Source organism: Camelus bactrianus, chromosome 34 (assembly GCF_048773025.1).
Source record: "Camelus bactrianus isolate YW-2024 breed Bactrian camel chromosome 34, ASM4877302v1, whole genome shotgun sequence".
NCBI classification, from domain to species: domain Eukaryota; kingdom Metazoa; phylum Chordata; class Mammalia; order Artiodactyla; family Camelidae; genus Camelus; species Camelus bactrianus.
Window position 1 is genome coordinate 5,622,457 of NC_133572.1, and position 19,756 is coordinate 5,642,212.

Genomic DNA, 19,756 nt, shown 5'->3' on the forward strand with positions numbered 1-19,756 from the left:
ACCCTAATGCACCTCATTAGCATAATTTAGGTGTGCCCCAAAAGAGCTCCTTATGAATAACAGACTTTCCTACCACTCAGGAAATTCCAATGGTTTTAGGAGATTTTAAGCCCGGAACGTAGACAAAGACCAAATGTATTTCTTATTATCCTATCCAGCCCTAGCAAACAAGCACAAATGGTTCAAAATCGGTAAGTAGTCAGGTACAGTAGACATGTTAAGGTGTATGTGGGAGAACAGTAGGAACCAGACTGACCGTCACGCGAGGGGGTACGTGTAGTTTCTAAGAGCAAGGACTTTGCAGCCAGCTGCCTAGGTTGAAGTCTGGTCAACGTCATTAACCAGCTATGCGTGCAGCCCTAGGCAAGCTATTTTCTCATTTAATAAGATGGGTTCTTTCTGTCTCGTCAGAGTCATTAGTCCATAATGCATGTTAATTGGTATGGTCATTGTTTTCCTTAGTAGCTCAGTTTAACATAGTGTTTAATAAGTGTGTATTAAATAAATTATATATTATAGATGGAAAGAATCTGAAGTCTTTCTAAAAATTAGTAACCTTAAAACCTCAATTCTTTTTTTTTTTTTTTTTTTTTTTTTGGCTGTTCCCGATCCTAGTTTGTTTTATGACTTGTAAACATAGATGACTTTCTTTCATATGCTACAGAAGATACAGTCAAAAAGCTAGAGGAGGTGCCCAGCAGACCCCCTGGCATTTGTTGGTGGAAATATGGGCTTGTCACAAGTCCAGGCTGGTCTCCTGATTCAAACACCAAAACCAATGAGCCTGTCCAACATTTTGGCCCTGTGCAACTTGTCTTGGAATCTGGACAGTGCAGTAGCCCTGCTCTTGTAGCATTCCCATCTGCCTTTCAACCTAGAGCCAAGAGATTTGGAGCAGCCCACATGGACTGACAAAACCTCAATTCTGACAGTCACAAGTCTTTTTATTTCACAGTAGCCATAACTTCAAGGTCTTGAACTTGTTGAGATACTAAGAAATATAACTTTGATGACCCTTGGCCTGGATAGGATTTTTTATTCTTTCATATTCCCAGGAATGTGCACTTGTTAGGTATACTTACAGTTACATCCACTTAAATTAAGGGCATTACATCTGCCTCTGACTTGAGGTCATACTCAGAAAATCATTCTACCAATAGTCCCCTTGGGTCAGAAAATGCCTTCTAATTGGTACAATTAGAGTCCCTTGTTTCCATATTATTCATGAATAAAATAAATGAGTAAACTTGATTGAATAATGAGATTTAGCAGAAATACATTCTCTTCTTTTCACTTTCTTTTTAGAATACTTGATATAACTCCCCCCTTTTGGTATCATTATGGATTCTTCAGATTTACAATAAGTTAAACTCAGACAATATTCTCTTTTTGAGGCCCAAACTATCTTAACTTTGGCCTGTGAGAGTCCCTTTTAAATTGGCTCCTCTGTCCTTTTGACATGACCACATTGATCTTTGAAAACATCTTTGCTTCCTGACGAGTAAGATGTCCCAGGCTCATCTTCTGTGGCTTAGCCCCAGATATGGAATCAGCTACTTCTCTAAGAAGCATTACTTACTCTCCGTGGGGTCACTGTTAAGTCAGTGCTTCAACAAACAAACAAACTAACTAACTAAAAAAACTCTGATTTGTGGCATTTGCCAGTTTACCCCCACTGTGATAGATTTACAGCTACCAACATGACCTCCCTGAACAGTCAGGGAGCAGTGTGGAGGGCTGGCTCCAACACACCACTGCTGCTCTCCTTGCCAGTCAGAGCTCACAGCAGATCCTCGTATTAGAGACTAGTTTTATATATATATCTATTATATATATTAGGCAAAATTTTAAATTCCTTTAGATGAAATTCAGAAAGAATTTTGGTCAACATTAAGACATCTACTGTTACAATTAAAGATAATGTTTTAATGCCTATGAGTGACAAAGATGGCTAAAGATGCAGATTGTTTCTATCTATGCTCTGTAATCAATACAACAAACATCAAAGCTTTTTATGTGCTAAGCACTTAAAAACTAAAAGTTTGTACCCAAAGTATTGATGAGAACACTTATATTATACAATGACCAGATTCCCCAGATTTTTGTCCCATGTGGAGGGATTTCATCGTACCACGTGGAAGGATTTCAGTGTGTCAGTTATCAGCACGCTGAGTTTGTGGTTTTAGTCTTGCAGAAGTGCTCTCCTAGATAACTCAGTGATAGCTCTGCAGGCACGCAGAGGGAAGGAAGCCCACATCATTGATTATCGGCCAATGTGCTCACTAAGTTTACTTCCACTGCCAGCCTCATCCTGTTTGGGTGACTCTAACGCATCCCTCAAGCAACTGCCTTAGTAGGAACTCAGGTGCTGATTAAGTTTCAATTTGTTCATGTGTTCATTCAGTTTTTTATTTACATGTCCAGCACTAAGCGAAGCAGTGTAGACAGAGAAAGACAAATACTGTATGTTACCACTTACGTATGGAATCTAAAAAATAAATGAATATAAAAAAACGGAAACAGATTCACAGATACAGAGATCAAACTAGCGTTTGGTTACCAGTGGGGACAGAGAAGGGGGGAGGGGCAAAATAAGGGTAGGCGATTAAGAGGCACAAACTCCTACATATAAAATAAATAAGCTACAGAGATATATTATACAGCACAAGGAATAATAGGCAGTGTTTTACAATAACTTTAAATGGAGTGTGACCTATTAAAATATTGAATTACCATGCTGTACACCTGAAACTAATAAAATGTTGTAAATCGACTATACTTAATTTTAAAAAAATTGAAGCAATGTAAAATGTTTTTTGTTAAACACAGCTTTATTAATAGGAACACATTTCACTCTGATTGTTGAAAACTTAGTGTCCCAATTAAGATAAGCTGTGAGTGTAAAATACAGATTGGATTTTGAAGATCTAGTCCCAGAAAAAGAGAGTAAAATATCTCAATAATTTTTCATATTAGTTATGTGTTGAAATGAGAATATTTGGAGTATATTAGATTAAATAAAATATTAAACATGACAACTCATTTCTTTTTTTTTAAATGGCTACTGGAAAATTTTTAATTTCATATGTGGCTCACATATTTCTGCTGGACAGCACTGATCTAGATTTTATTCAATAACCATTGAAGTCATTTGATTAGGAGATGACATGATTAAAATTTTAATTTGGGGTAATTCTTTTAGCAGTGGTGTGTGATAGGATTAATTTTGGAAGGAAATGAGAGGAGGGAAGACGCCTTAGAAAGTGATAAGGATCTGGGAGCTGGGATTCAGTCCTTCAGGATCAATTGGAGTGATGAATAGCTGAAACCTAGTTCAGACAGGAAAATCGACATTTCTCAAATTTTTTCTTTCTTCACCCCGAGAGTTTATTTTTCACACTGTTTTCAGATTCAAGATGAACTCCACCTACACCTAACTAATAAAAGAAGATTCAAATAACATTCTGTGCAAAGTTGTTCCTTATGAGAAATGTTACAAATACGAGCAAGAAAAAATCAGTCTAGACATTGTGTTTAGTGTAGAAATGATCCATTCAACCATGATATTTAAAATATAAATTATATTTAAGTTAAAAAATACCTAAAAGACGGCTTAGTCCTCCTAGAAAGCAGTGAATGAGAATCATTGCTCTTGAGAACTATAAGAGAATAAACTAGTTTTATTTAAAAAAAAAAATACGAGCAAAGAGTAGAGTTAACTTTGGCAATCTTTAGAGCCGTCACTAGCTTTTTTTGTGTGCCTTGAAATGCCATTTGCATTGTTCTGTGAAAGAGGCGGTTTTCCCTGTCTTTACCTTGACAAGGTAAAAATGTTTACAGCCCTTTGTTACCTGCTTTTAGGATTTGGGGTCTATTTGTTTTCCTATGTGGCTATCACATTACCAAACATCGTCCCACAGAGCAGCTCAGTGCTGCGACTGAGAGTCACAGTGGGTCGGCAGAAACCTGCATTTGGATCTAAGAGATTTCAGATCATGATTCCATTCATTCCCTTTCTTCCAAGCAGACCTTACATTATATTATCAGGTGAGGATTTCATGTTGAAATTCCATTTTGGAATTTACCCACCACGTTTCCTCTCGTTTTCAGTGAAGATGGAAGAACATCTCACAGGAATCAAATGACACAGGAGACCTGCTTTAGGACACTCACTTTGCTGGCCTCCCCTGGCGTGCTCCCACTAGACTAATGGGCAGAGCTGCGGCTCCTGACTGAGTGGAGCTTTGAATCCGGTGGGGCTACGTCCAAGATGCAGCCGAGACCCCAGCCCACCAGCCAGTGCCCCCAACATACCAGCAAACTGTCCTATTGAGCAACTGTTACCTGTTGCCCAGAGCTAGGATTGCCTAACTCCGAGGTCCTTGCTACCTTGGGGACATGTCAGGTCACTGACCTGGTTTCTGAGAAGCAGGATCTTATTAGGTCCCACTTGCTCAAGGAGGATTTGTCTCAATACATTCGGCCCACTTCTAGGTCCCTGAGATTCAGTTGAATTCCAGCTGTTACCTTTTAAAAATATATCCTGCTAAAAGTAGAAGGTTCTCTCTTCCTTCCAGCCTGCTTAGCTTTCTTAAAGGCAATTTTCTCAGACTGAGTTTACCCAGAGAAAAGGCGTGTTTCAGATCCCTCTCCCTTTCACCCTCCCTGCTTTTCTGCCATCAAGAAAATACCTACAGATTTCAAACATTTAAAACTCCACCCTCGGTATGGCTTCACCATACTGCTTTTACACAGCTTATTTTAGGACAAGCATAATCCTAGGTTTTTACAATTATTTCATTGATTCTTTCAATAGACATTGGAAAAATAACTTGTGTACTGGAATTACATGGGGGCCTGCTCTGAGTAAATGCAGGGGGTTGGAAAAACCTGCTTTTTACTTTCACTGGTGCCATTTGATCTTGCAAAACATTAAAGAATAATTATTCTAAGGCTAGAGAGAGGGAGAAAGAAAAGACAAAGTGATTTCGAGCCAAGAATGACACTGTGAGACAAAAAGTCAGAGCTAAAAACGAATGAAGAAAGAAACGGGAGAGGGTTTGTCTTCCTCTAACGCTTCAAGGTCCAGCCTTGAGCCTCTTGTGACTGGTGAGTGCGGCTGGGGAACTGAATTGCTAATTTTAATTACGTTTTTAACTTTAAAAAATTCATTGAAGTATAGTTCATTTATGTTTCAGGTGCACAGCAAAATGATTCAGTTATACATATATCTGTTTTTTTTTTCAAATTCTTTCCCATTCTAGGTTATTACAAGATATTGAATACAGTTTAATTTTTATTAAAATGGAAGCAGTTTAAAATAGTTTCCTATTAAACACAACTTTGTTGTCTTGATTAGAACGAAATATTTCTGCAGCTGTGGAAAACTTAGGGCCTAAAATGGAGATGTGCGGTAAATGTAAGACATACACTGAATTTTGAAGACTTAGTAGAAAAAAAGTAAACTATCTTAATATTTTTATATTGATGTATATGCTCAGCTGATATTCTTTTGCATATATCAGGTCAAATAATTATTCAAATTAATTTCTCTTGTTTCTTAAAAATTTTTTCTTTTAAAAGTTTTGATGAAGCTACTTAGAAAATTTAATATTCCATAAATGGCGCAAATTGAGTTTCTGTTGGACAGCGCTGCCATACAGGATATTCTTTGTCCCTTGGCTGCTAAATCCCGTTGCTGTGGTAACTAAAGGGGCCCCTAGGCTGGGTATTTCCTGGAAAACCGGGATGAAGTGGGGGAGGAGAGGGGTGGCCTCACGGAAGTCACGTTTCACTCATCCCCAGTTCTCTCAGCTAACCATGAGGTTCAGAAAATATCCCCATTTAGCGGTGTATATTTGTAATGTATAAAAAAACTGAATCACTATGTTGTACACCTAAAAGTAATATAATGTGAGTTAACTATACTTCAATTTTTAAAAATCCTCTTTTAAAGAACAGAGACAATATAACGTGGTTTGTTCCAAGTCCAGTAGTATCTGTTTGAATTCTAGGCCCTCAATCAAAACCTCGAAGAAAGATACACTTGTCCAGTTAACCCTCGAGCAAAATTCTCTCTCTTTGCCGTGCTCCTTGCACCCTACCCGCCTCGCTGGTCCTGCCCGAGGCGTTGCTAGGCTACGGATCAATAGGCGTTAGGAACCTGGCCACCGATATTTCCCCTCCAGCAAGGCGGTACTCTTAGCTCTCACCCAACTCTTTAAACTCCAACGGAATTGTCTTCCTTCCTTTACTCTCACACTGGAGCCACTGCTCTCCCCTTTCAGTATCCTTCATCGCCCTCCGTTCACATTTTTCTTATCCGTTTTTCCCACTCATCTTGCTCAGTTTTCTTGCATGGCTTAGTTATCAGATATTTATCTCACACTTTCCTTTCAAGAAATGCACAGCCCAGAAGTAGTCATCGGATATTGATAATCCTCTCCAGTTGTGTAAAACTCATTTGGCCTCGTCCCTTTTTTATTTTTGAAGTGGAGGATGGAAAGCACCACGAATTCCTTGCGGGCCAGGACTTTTTTGTCCTATACCCTGATAGATGGATCCCCAACTTTTCAAAGGGTGCCTGATAGGGAGTATATGCTTCGCAGACACCTGTTTTGCGGAATTTGATAACTGTCCTACCCTGGATGCTGTAAACCTGAGACTGGAGGCAAACTGCAGAATGGGCAGAATTCAGGAGGGGTGGTCGGTGTGGGGAAGGCCATAATACGGAGTTTGGATTGTGTCCCACAGGCAGGTGATTGTCTCTTTCCTGCAGCCTCGGGGAGTTGTTCTGGCTCCTAAATATTCAGGTTTTCTTCCTCCTAGCAATAATTGCGCTATCAGAGGACAAGCAGAGCCCCAAACTGGTCCAATGATTCCCTCTTTTGCTTTCCTTCTCTCAAACTATCCTTCCCCACCGCTTCAACATCATAGGCACAGCCTACAGTCAAAGAGCCCCTGATAAATGCATAGGATTATGAATTATTCTGTTTACACTCCGGCAGACAGCCTTAACTCACAGTAGCACCCAGTCGACTTTGCCTAATATAGATAGCATTTATTCTCGTCTTTTTACAGATTGATTCAATTCCGAACAGTTGCGAGAGCCAAAAATAAAGTGTATCTGCCCTCCCTCCAGGCTTTTCTGGTAGCACTTTGTCTGTGAAACTAAGAGGCTCTCAGAAGAGGGAAGGAGGACGAGCTTAAAAAAACGGAGTGGAGGGAGGGTGGAGGATGTGGTTTTAGAAAGATGGGCGGAGGGTTGTTGCCTAGGGTGGGGGGAGAGTTTGAGGTCACAAAATTCCGGGAGGTCCGGAGATTACTTGGGGGCGGGCGTGGGGTGGGGCAGGGGGCTTGTCGCCCAGGCTCCGCCCTTTGCAGAGCTTTTAAATAAGTGCCCACTCATTGCCGGCTTGTGAGGATGAGCTGTTAGAGCGGTCCTGCGAGCATCTCGAGGAGAACTTGCTGCCGGGAAGGACGTGGTGAAGGATTTGTTGGCTGGGAGAGGTGTCTCTGGAATCCGACTCCCAGATCTTACTGAGGATTCGAAAAGAATTGAATTAGGGCCATGGGGACAGCGAAGGTAAGAACGTCAAACTGCTGGTTATCTTTGCTTGTTTGGGATACGCTGAGAAAGGCAAACCTTAGTGGTGACTGCCGCGTTCTTTTTCGTGCGGAGTCACTTAGCCATCTTAGAGCCTTTCCATTTCCTCTCCAGGCTGCGGTGCCACAATTTCACCAGTTCTCCCTGAATGTCATATCCTGTCAAGGATTTATCCCAGTTCCATTCACCTTCTGTTGCAGGGAAATCACCTGGAGAAGTTGTGTTTGTTTTTCGTGGTTTTTTTTTTTTTTTTTTTTTGGTTTGGTTTGGGTTTTTTTTACATAACTACATGCTACTGAATATGTAGGGATGAGATAGATAGATGGGGGTTGGGGGCTGCTTTTGGGTTGATGATGACTGTGGGTCTGAGAGCTGGCGTCAGGATTTCTCTGCAAGTGTTAGACCTTGAAAGGACCTGGGATTTGTCTGGGGTCCTGGGTAGGTGTCCCGCCATCTGTTCCATGACCTATGGGAGTCTGGATTCTAAGGAGGGAGAGTTCCAGCCATCCTTCTTATTGGTTGTAATTGTGCGTGCATGATGTATGAATGTATTTTTGTGTCTAAGGATACAGTATTTGTAGGGAGGAAGGCATTATCCCTAAGGTAAACTTACCTGAAAATAAAGGAAGATAAGAGAAGGGAAGAAAAAATGAGAAGGCCCACAAGGATGGCAAATGATGAGTGAAAAGAAGAGGTTTTTACTCAAAGGAGAGGATTAAACAAAGCTGTGTCCTGGTGGAGACCTCAAGGGTCCTTAAGCCTAGTTGCTTGGGAGGCAAGGTCAAAATTTGGGCAACTGAAACTTCTCGCCTGCCATTGTCTGACCTGAGAGGGGAGTTGAGGATGAGGAAGGGTTGGGCCTCAGGCATAAAAATTGAGCTACCTTGAAGTGGAAATTAAGATGATGAGAATTATTCCCTGCAAGGTGAGTGATAACTGGGTTGACTTCTGCACCTCCCCGCCCCCCCGCCCCCCACCAAATGTCTCCTAAGTGCTGGATTGGGAGTGAGAGATTGTGTTCGCCCCCTGCTGGGTGGGTGGGGGATAGCACTACAGTATTAAGTACACGGGAACAATTTCAAATGGGGCCAAGGATACAGTGGGTAGAAACTGTAGATTACGCGATCCAGAGAGTTAAAAGCAGCCCAGTGATGAAGAAACACCACCACCATTCTGGCCTTCCGTGGGATCTGGGGTACAGGTGAGCCTGCACTGGATCCAGCTGTTTCCAAAAGAATCTGTTCTTAGAAACCCTAGGCTTTGTTCACTGCCCCCCCCCCGGGGGAGGTAATTAGGTTTATTTATTTTTTAATAGACGTACTGGGAATTGAACGCAGGACTTCATGCATGCTAAGCATGCGCTCTACCACTGAGCTACACCCTCCCCCGGAACACTAGGCTTTTTACTTTGCCCTCACAATCTTTTCTATTCCTGAGGCCAGTGGTCAGTTCTGTGTTTGCTTTTACCTGGGGCAGTTTTTTGAATGTTTCCAGACCGACTAACCCAGGTCCTCTTAGCTTCTGCCTGCCCACATCTTCTTGCCACTTTTTCCAAATTTACCCTCCATGCTCACCTGTTTATCTCGAGACAAGCATTTTAGTGTAACCTGTATATAATCCTTTTGTGTCCTGTATTCATTACCTACATCTCATTAAGTTTTGTTGTTTTCATACCACTCACAGGCCAAGTTCTCGTAATATATAATCTTCTTAATAAGAGACAATCATCACTCAAGGGTTTTAAGGACTGTTTCTTCTTTCTCCCCTCCCCCCAGGTCACCGCACCTCTGATCTTTGCCATCACTGTTGCTACAATCGGCTCTTTCCAGTTTGGTTACAACACCGGAGTAATCAATGCTCCTGAGGTGGTGAGTACCAGGCAATTAGAGTTGGAATAGGGGAAGTATTCCTTTGGCAGTGTTTTCAGAATTAACAATTTTAGACAAACTTGGTAGCTGGCCTGGCCAAGACTTAGAGGGGGAATAACTGGCAAGGGTGGGTGGCTAATTGAATCACTGATCAAGCAAAAGGCTCAGATGCTCTCTGTACCCTGGACTGTACTCATTCTTCCTCTCACCCCATGGGGACACACTTCCTTTATTATCCCTGAGGGGTTATCCCTTAGGTCGCGGGGGAGAGCTGGGGTAGTCACCGAACATCAGCACTTCAGTACTACTACCTACGGGAATTTTCAGGACAAATGAAAACTTGTTCTTTTCAGAGCTGGTAACATTAACTCCTATGTGGTATCTGTCTTCCATTGCCATGTATTTATCCCTGTCCTCCCACCAACCGTTTTAATTTGCAGATCATAAAGGACTTTCTCAATTATACTTTGGAAGATAGGTTAGACAAGCTTCCCTCTAAGGAGTTACTCACGTCTCTGTGGTCCTTGTCTGTGGCCATCTTCTCCGTCGGTGGTATGATTGGCTCCTTTTCTGTTGGACTCTTTGTCAACCGATTTGGCAGGTATTGACCACAAACTGGGCAAGGAAGGGGGCTACACTGGTTGCACTGAGGACCGGTATTGAGACTTAGAACAAGGGGATGATGATGCATTTGCATGAGAACACCTCAAATTCTGATCAAGGAAAAACTGGTCCAGCTGGCACTGGATATGACTGCTCTTGCTTGGAGCTCTCCTGCCCATCAGGAGATGGGCCTGGGAGTGACTGGAGACTATAGTCCAGCTTAAGCTAATTCAGAGTTATTCTCTGGTAAAGTCCACTGGAGTTTCCTAGAAACATACTTTATTTACAAGGTCAGACATTTGCTTTAGTTAAAATTTGGTGGAGGGAGGTAGAGCGCATGCTTAGCATGCGCAAGGTCCTGGGTTCAATCCCCAGTACTTCCATTAAATAAATAAATAAATAAGTCTAATTACCTTCCCCCCAAAAAATATTAAATTAAGATTTGGGGGATTTTATGCAAGTGTTTTCATAATTTAATATTGCAGGATTGGGAAGAAGTATTTTATAATCCTTGGTCTGCGGGCAGATATAGTCACAAAACGGTTAACATGGACCTCCCATAACTAACATAGTTTTCTTCCTATTGTTATTTTATTAGCAAAAGAACCTAATGAGGAGGGGGGAAGAGGATGCAGAGGAAAGTAAAGGTGACAATGAGGAGGAGACTTATTCTCTTAACAGTGGTTCTCCACCCCCACTGCACATTTAGGATCTCCTGGGGGAGCTTTTAAAAGTCCCAGTGCTGGACTACACCCCAAGCCAATTACATCAGCCTCTCTGGGGATAGGGTCCATGAATCAGTATTTTTCAGATTTCCTCAGGTAATTCCACTGGGCCACCCGAGTCAGAGTCAGAGTCAGAGTCAAGTACCATGATGCTGATCCTCCAACATCTGCAGGAGTTTCTAAGTTTCTAAGCAACTACATTATAACAAAATGCAGTAAGAAGCATAAAAAAATCAGTCCTAGTCCAAAAATTTCTCTTGAGTGTTTCTCTGGACTGACTCTATCAGAATTGCCTCAGGCAGTGTTCCAAACTTCAGTTTGCATCCAATCACTTGGAGGCCTTCTTAAAACATGGATTGCTGGGCTCCACCCCAGACTTAGGCCTAATGACTTAGCAAATCTGGGATGAGGTGGGACAGTTTTAATTTCTAGCAAATTTCTAGCTGATGCTGTTTGTGGACCACTTTGAGAATAACTGGCCTTAAAGTGCTTGCTAAAATTCTAGGCTACAGCTAGGACTTAGCGAGGAGAATCTTAAACATGTTCTCTGGGTGAGCCTTATACGTACAGAGGTATAAGATCCATTGGTCCTGGTTATCTCAGCCAGAAATGTTCTGATAAGAGAAAGTGGAAAAGTTAGACCAAAAGACGTACCAGCTTGCAGAAGGGTAGAATGATAAGGAAAGAAGGGGAGAGATCGGGTCTCTTATGCTAACTTCACTTGCCTTTGTTTAATCTTTCAGGCGCAATTCAATGCTAATCGTCAACCTGTTGGCCATTGCTGGTGGCTGCCTGATGGGCTTCTGCAAAATAGCGGAGTCGGTTGAAATGCTGATCCTGGGCCGACTGATTATTGGCATCTTCTGTGGACTCTGCACAGGATTTGTCCCCATGTACATTGGGGAGATATCTCCTACCGCCCTGCGGGGGGCCTTCGGCACTCTCAACCAGCTGGGCATCGTTATCGGGATTCTGGTGGCCCAGGTACTCCAGAACTTCTGTTAGTTTCATGGCTCATTAAATGAATTTACATAGATAAAGCAATCCAGAATATGGCGCATAATTCGACTTTATATGTTTCAGATACTAATATTACTATAGCTCATAGATGGTTAAGAAAGCAGGGCAGAGAGAAAGAGAAAGTAGAAGAAACAAAGTCTTTTCCTGTGATTAAAAGAGTAGATGATTTTCTAAACACTTTCATTTTTTAAAATCCACTTGTGGCCTATACAGTATGGAATTTAAAGTATTTTCTTTGGCTTCTAGATCTTTGGTCTGAAAGTCATCATGGGGACTGAAGAGCTCTGGCCACTGCTCTTGGGCTTCACCATTATTCCAGCTGTCCTGCAATGTGCTGCGCTGCCATTTTGCCCCGAAAGTCCGAGATTCTTGCTCATTAACAGAAAAGAAGAGGAGAATGCTAAGGAGAGTGAGTCCCCTTCACACCTTCACTATAGGAATTTTAGGCTTGCAGTTTGTTTTAAGATAAGATACTGAATATAGTTCCCTGTGCTATACAGTATAAACTTGTTGTTAATTGACTCAGAAACTTTCAGCCCCTAAAGAATAAGGTGAGAAGGCAAGTTAAGTCCCAGATGCTGACTGATCGGCCGCTTCCGGGGCTCAGCTCTCATCTCGCCTGGCTTCCTGCCAGCTGTCTTAAGGGGGAAGGCTCTGGGGACAGCAGCTTATCTTGAACCTTTCCTCTTGGTTCCTTCCACCAGTCCTCCAGCGATTGTGGGGCACCCAGGATGTGGCTCAGGACATCCAGGAGATGAAAGACGAGAGTGTTCGGATGGCACAAGAAAAGCAAGTCACTGTGCTGGAGCTCTTCAGAGCGCCCAGCTACCGCCAGCCCATCATCATCTCCGTCATGCTGCAGCTCTCCCAGCAGCTCTCCGGGATCAACGCCGTGAGTGTCCACCTGTCCTCAGATCCGCGACTTAAAACGCCTGACCAGGGGTGAACAGCCTTGGTTACTGGTCACCTTCTCACATGTACAGGGTCTCTCCCAATGCTTACCACATAGCAGCCACTCAGAAAATGTTGACTATCCAGGTTTTGATTTGGTTTAGTTTTTCATGTCTTAAAATGATATCTATAGTACATGTTTTCCATGTGAAAAGATGAAAAGAGGTGAAAAATTTGTCACCCTTAGTCTTGGAACTCAGTTAACATTTGTCCTCTTCCGGATATTTTTTCAATATTTACAGTACTGCAATGTATCTAATTTTTATTCTTTTTTTTGACCACTCTTTTTTATTTTATTTTTTGGTGGTCAAATAATCCTTTATTAAATCATTTTTCTTTGTGGTTCTTAACTTGCTGGGCATTCAACCCCACCACTGTTGACTGACCACTCAATTTTAAAATTTCCAGTTCTCTTTAACTCTGATCTAGCTTATATGATGTCATCAATGATAACACAGGCCATACAACCAAAGTGGATCTGAGAATTAATTCACCTCGGTTCTTTTTCCAGAACTTTACTGTCTAAAAATCAGTGTAAAGCCCTGGGGAGCAGTTACGAGGTCTGTGAGCGCGCTGGCAACTTCAGGCCGAGCTGGCTTTACCTTATATATTTTGTGCAACGTAGACTAGTGACTATGACAGTTTAGAGTGTGGGGCAAAACGGAAGCTAGCATTTGGCAGGTGGCCATTGTATTCACGCAAAAATCAGCTTACTCCTTTTGAGTCTTGGTTGTGGTCAGAGAGGGTATTCCTGTACCTTCTATCCACCTGAAAATAGAACATTTGGGTAGGAGGAATCCAAATATTCTTGTCCCACCTCTGATTCATGCCCTGAGGTTTCCCATCAAAACGTGATCAGTGTGGTCAAATCGTTGTGTGACAAAGCATTTTGCAAAACATGATACTCAGAGTAAGTTGCTTCTTGGCCTTTTCTGCCTAACTTGCCACGAGGATACTGTGTTTGAAATGGCTGTGCTTCTCCTGAGGGCTTAGAGGCGGTTATAGCACAACCTGGGAGAAAGGATAGTGTGAAAAAGCTGCTTTTGATGGATCTCAATCTCAGATTTCCTCCTTTGAAAAACCACTGTAATCAAAAATACTCTCGAGACTTCCCCGAGCAGCAAGGCTAGGACTAGTGAGGCCTCCAGCGCAGGTGCATGTCCTGAGAGTGACAACTGCCCTCTTCAGTTCTGCCCCGCAGGTGCCTGCTGGCCTCCCCCGCAGTCCGAGGCCTGCAAAATAAGATCAGAAAAAGACAGACCACTCTGGGAAGATTACCAATGATAGATGAGCATTCTGTAAGGCAGATGTCAAACCGTGTGTGAAAATCACTTTTTTCTGTTTTTAATTTCCCTTAAAGGCAGAGGGATAAGAGGCTGGATAGTGTTTACCCTGTTTACATTGCAAAGTAAACAGCTGTTAAGGCAGCTGGTGTGCGGGTTAGCGTAACCCAGCTCGATGGTGCCAGGCAGCGGAGCGGTTTCACTGTAAGGAGTCTGCTTGGGATCTGTAGGAACGTGTCAGGTTTTGACGTGCACACCGTTATATAATAAGAAAGAGGACTGGCATAACTATTCATTCCTAGTTTTAACTCTTCAGATGTCTTTCCTGACAAGCTTTATAATCATTAAATACTCTTGGAATGTTTTCTAACAGCTTTACTTAGCTCACCCCTGCTTCTCTCCTAGAGGACTAGTCAGTATCTCAGGTTCAAAAAGCACAACCTTGATCTTATTTTGGAAAAATTACGTAGTTTCTATCTTAGGTTGTAGGGATTTCCCAATGCGGAAGCATATGTTCAGTGAAGCCTAATGACTACTGGTATGAGGGCAAATACTCCGGGTCAAATCGGAAACTCTTAAACCAGACCTGAGGGACTGAGTGATCTAGACCCTGTGCCCTTGTATTCTTGGTCTGAGTCCACGGTCTGACATCTCCTTAGCTCTGGGGGTTGGAGCAGCCCCACGCTGTAGCACAGTGTTGAGCAAATAATAAAAATAATATACTTTAAATAGCAGCTTATGTGATAGTGTATATTAAATTAAAATAATAGCTGGTGTTATCTCCTAAAACACTTGCAAAGACCTAGTGCTAGGAATTCCAGCCCAAGTTCTGCTTCTAATTACACGAGCAGGCTGAGGTTACCCCTCAGTGTCTTCACTGTCAAATGGAGACATCAATGAGTATCATTGTTGGGGTCAGGGGGTTAGAGAAGTAGTCCATTGAAAAGGTGTAATTGAAAAATGTAAAAAAAAGAAAGAAAGAAAAATGTAAAAGGACTTATGGCTTTAAAAAGTTAATAAGGTAGTCATAAGGAAGAGGCTAAATGGAGCAGTAAGAATAAACATAGTTAGAAGAAAAAATGGAAATAAGCAGCTAGAATTGAGGGAAATTAAGAAGAGAATAATAGACCTAAGATACAGAAGATAATTAATTTGCAGAAGATACTGTGATTGAACAACAACAACAACAAAACTCTGGGAAGGACTCCTTCACTTCTGGTACTTTTCTGAGTTGATTTTTTGCAGGTTCGGTGTAACTGCTGTGCACAGTTGAATTTCATAGTTGCATCTTTTGTTCCCTACTAGGTGTTCTATTACTCAACGGGAATCTTCAAAGATGCAGGTGTCCAGGAGCCGGTCTATGCCACTATTGGTGCTGGCGTGGTTAATACGATCTTCACTGTGGTTTCTGTAAGTCATGTGTTTGGATCATTTCTGAGGGGGGAGGAGAATTTTTGCTCCATATGTTCAAAGATGGGTTGTGGGTCCTTCCACCTCCCTATCGTTATTTAGTTAACCCTTTTTGTTGCTGTCGAATTCCTTTCGGGGGAGATGAGGGGCGAAGCGGTCTTCACTCGCTTCAAGCGAATAGGCAGTAGGTGGGCAGGAGGTGGGTATGGGAAGGGAGTCCATGGGACACTTCTAACTTGGAGCTGGAGAAGACGACGTGTGACTACCGCAGCTGTCCTGCTGTGTGCGGCGGATTCGGGTAGCTCCTGCGGCGTCTTCATAAAAGGGAAAGCAGATGTTCCATGTTTATTATTATTATTCTTATTCTTGTAGCTGTTCCTGGTGGAAAGGGCGGGGAGGAGGACTCTACATCTGACAGGCCTTGGAGGAATGGCTTTCTGTTCTGTCCTCATGACGATTTCCTTGCTGTTAAAGGTGAGTGCTCTTTGTGGGGGAAAGAGGGGGTGGGGAAAGGGGAGAGGGGTGGGTAGTTGAGGTTGGAGATCGTACAGACGGCATTTGGGAGAAGCGCCAGGCCCAGGGTTTTGAGAAGAGTGGGTTATCAGACAGAGGTCACTGAACTGCCTTAATCCTTATGTCTATATAACGTATGGCTTGAAAAATACATTATCTCATTTAATTCTTAAAGAAACCTTGAGGTAATTAGTCCCATTTCCCAGATGATGAAATGCCTCGGTGCAGAGGGGCATGTGTGGTCACACTGCTAGGATTCAAAGACCCGAGGCTCCTAGGGCCAGTAACTCCTTTATACCACGGGACAGAAGGACCTTTTCATTATTAGTCAGTACTCCTCTCTGGGAAGCTGGCTCCTGCCTGGGTCGTTCTATGAATACTAACTTTGCTTTCTTCCTTTCTTATAGGATAATTATAATTGGATGAGCTTTATCTGTATTGGGGCCATCTTGGTCTTCGTGGCCTTCTTTGAAATTGGCCCAGGCCCCATTCCCTGGTTTATTGTGGCTGAACTCTTTGGCCAGGGACCCCGCCCAGCTGCAATGGCAGTGGCTGGTTGTTCCAACTGGACCTCCAACTTCTTGGTTGGATTGCTCTTCCCCTCGGCTGCAGTAAGTAAATTAAAACTCACCTCACCTATCTCAAACCAGCCAACACATAGCTCTGCCTAGAAACAGAACAGTCACGATAAGCCTCAGAGGATTCCAAGTCGATATTTAAAATCCATCATTTGGACTAGCAGTAACGGCTTTATGATCTTAAAGGCTCACTGAGTGTGGGATGTTGATGATGGGGTAGGTCTTGTTGTAAAATGACCAGGAGCTGCTGTATAATAAAGGACCTAGCATGGATGTCTGGAACGCATTTCTGTTTCCATGAGTCTTTCGGAAACCCAGATCTTAAAAATAATAGAAGTCCTAAAATAGTCAGTAGGCGTTTGGAAGCAGCTAACTTTAATGACTAGGGAAAGGAATGACACAAATTATAGAGAAGTACAGTAGTTACCGATGAAATTAGATCCGAGCGCCTGGAGAAACCTGTTTCCACTCATGATAGGAGGATTCTGGCCGGAGGCCTAATGTGTATGTGAGGGAGGCTGGAGTTTTGGTGACCAGATCTTGACATCAACTCTCCTTTTTCTGTGTCCTTTCACTAGTTCTACTTAGGAGCCTACGTTTTTATTGTCTTCACCGCCTTCCTCGTTATCTTCTGGGTCTTCACCTTCTTCAAAGTCCCTGAGACCCGTGGCAGGACTTTCGAGGAAATTACACGCGCCTTTGAAGGGCAGGCGCAGGAGGGTCACCGCGCTGAGAAGGGCCCAGTCATGGAGATGAACAGCATCCAGCCCACCAAGGACACCAACGTCTAAGCGGGGCCTCCCTCCCGCCTCCCTCCCGCCAGGAGAAGCAACCTCTCCCTGCAAGGGGAGAGACCTCATCAGATTGTAACCCAGGACTGTTTCTGATTGCTGCTACTTGATTCCTTTCTCATCCCACACACTCGAGGGGACCTCAGAGGATCCCCAGGCCGGGGTTAGTCCTTATTTTCAGTGGCTTTTTAGAATCTCATTTCTTGGACACTCTCCCCTGCTGAGGAGAGACCAAGTGAACCTACCTTCATTTCAGGAGGGCTTGACCCCTTGGCATCTGACAGCTTTGCCAGCTCTTGCTCCCTTAGGGTCTCATGTTGCTCCCGGGGGCCTTTAGGGGAGTGAGCGGGAGGGCGCGGTTCCTCTAACCTCAGACCTACCAGGAAGCAAAGACACACGAGTGTGGAGGGCAGAGAGGGGTCACCTGAGAGCACCTTCCTCACTTCCATACAGCTCTGCAGAGCAAATTAACTTGAGTTTTATTTATTTTATCTTCTGGTTTTATTGCATAAATATTTATTTTTTTAAGTGTAAAGTAATTTTACCAAATAATGAAAGCATAAGGAAATCGAGGTTAGAGGGAGGTGCTTAAAGAGAGGTTCTCGGGTGGAAGATTCAATACCGAAGAGGTTACGGTGCAATAAGGGACGAATTTAGGGAGAAATGTGATGCGTTATTAGAGGGGCTATGATGTGGTGTGTGAGGTTTGCACGTTGCCTCTTAAACATTTCTGTTCTTCAGACGAAAATTCTCTAGTTTAATTTCTCAGAAAAGTCACGGTGCCTGTATAAAGAAGCTATCGGTTTCCTTCGGAACTTCTTTCTTTGTTTAAGATTGTATGTAGCAGTACTTGAAATCTAGGCTCATTACTAAGATGAGCATTGTAGTTAATGGTGGTTGTTGGGTTCTAATTTTGGATGGAGTCCAGAGAAGGGGTGGTTATTTCTAGAAACCCTCTGTCCCCTCACTGGACCAACTTCTTTCTCCTGTAGTGAACTCAGTTTTTTTTTTTTAAGTACTTGTACCACCTGTCTGGTGGGAGAGCCTCCCAAGTGAGCAACCTAAAATACTGGTTCTTGGTAGAGGTTCATTATTTCTTCAGTTTGTTCTTTAGAAGATTTTAGATTTTTATTATTATTATTATTACTATTATTATTATTATTATTATTTTACTTTAAGCCATAGCTTTAAAAGAATTCAGAGATGTTCATAGCTAACTTGGAACTTGTAACCTCAGCTTTGGGAGAGGATTTTCCTGAACAATTATTATCTAGTTGCAGTATGTTGTTACATTAGGGTTATCTCATGCTTGTTTCCGTCTGTTACCATGTCAAGTTACCCTGGTCACCATGTTACCATAGTATTATGGCAAGCGTCCTTAAGGGGCTTGAACCTTTCCCACAGACCACATTGGAGTCGCTGTGAGTAGATGTGCAGCGTGGCCCACACTTGAGAGTGTGAATGTGCGCCGTCGCTTTGTTCTGGGTGGAAGGCGTTTGTGGGTGACTTGTTTCCTCTGTGTTCCTAAGGCGTCCTTTTGGATAGAGTGTGTTAAGACGACTCATTCCTCTGTATGTAAATAGCGCTGCCCCTGCTGGGTGCAGTCTGCATCTGTGGTTGCCTTCGGGCCTTCAGCGAAGCTCAGTCTCATCTGGCTGCCTGTGTTAGGAGGGGGAGCCCCCTCCATTCTGAGACTGAGGGTGGAGGGCTGCATAGTCAGACAGTGGAAGCAGGAAAGGATGTGGGATCAGGCCGTGTGGCCTCCTGCGGGCACTGGGAGGGAGGCATTCTTTAAGGGGATAAGAAACAAACTGAAGACTTTGAACTCAGGCGGTTCAGAGACTTGGATGAGATGGAGGGGTTCACACCTGCCATGGTCACAGACACCTCCGCAATCATCCAGTCTCCCAGTATTTTTAGAGATGGCTGTTGGACCCCTCTCCCCGTTTTCATATGTTGCCTGATCTCCCAGTCCCTCTTTGGTGCTTACAGATTTCAGGCCCTTTAGCCAAACCCTTGCCTATGACGTATTTTGGTTCTCAGTTCTCACCATTTCCTCTGGTCATTGAGCCTCTGTTTATAAGCTCGAGAGCCAAGGATGGGGCTTTGCCAGAAGGTGACTTTCTTCTAACTGTACGTCTGCTTCTGGCTCCTCAAAAACAGTGGGTTGGCAGTACTGCAGTGTGGAAATTTTCCCATTTCTCAGTGACCAGATTGTGAATAATTTCCAAATGGATTTTCTATTATTGTTACCATGGTTCTTTGTTTTGAAATAAAAATTCTGAATGTATATATAGCATCACAGGCTTGGTTTTTTGGTTTTGTTTTGTCCTTCCTGTAACAACAAAATCAGCTTCAAATCAACTGGCCACTCAGTACCTGTTGTAACCTTGAGTAAGTTTCTTACA

At 42.9% G+C, this 19,756-nt stretch overlaps 1 protein-coding gene across 3 annotated transcripts in view; it reads left to right on the forward strand.

Moving 5' to 3' along the window:
- Nucleotides 1–19,647, forward strand: part of SLC2A3 (solute carrier family 2 member 3) — a 59,681-nt gene extending 40,034 nt beyond the window's left edge. Inside the window, exons 1-10 of one of the 3 annotated variants that reach the window (XM_010946366.3) lie at nt 7,362–7,585; nt 9,382–9,474; nt 9,915–10,075; nt 11,546–11,786; nt 12,069–12,231; nt 12,527–12,714; nt 15,362–15,466; nt 15,839–15,940; nt 16,387–16,590; nt 17,136–19,647. In XM_010946366.3, coding sequence (XP_010944668.1) covers nt 7,571–7,585; nt 9,382–9,474; nt 9,915–10,075; nt 11,546–11,786; nt 12,069–12,231; nt 12,527–12,714; nt 15,362–15,466; nt 15,839–15,940; nt 16,387–16,590; nt 17,136–17,348 — 1,485 coding nt within the window. In that variant the 5' untranslated portion in view covers nt 7,362–7,570 and the 3' untranslated portion in view covers nt 17,349–19,647. Of the gene's footprint in view, nt 1–7,361; nt 7,586–9,381; nt 9,475–9,914; nt 10,076–11,545; nt 11,787–12,068; nt 12,232–12,526; nt 12,715–15,361; nt 15,467–15,838; nt 15,941–16,386; nt 16,591–17,135 lie in introns of those variants that run through there. The other 2 variants (XM_074357820.1, XM_045510194.2) reach the window with 2 other exon arrangements.
- Nucleotides 19,648–19,756: the final 109 nt, after the last annotated feature.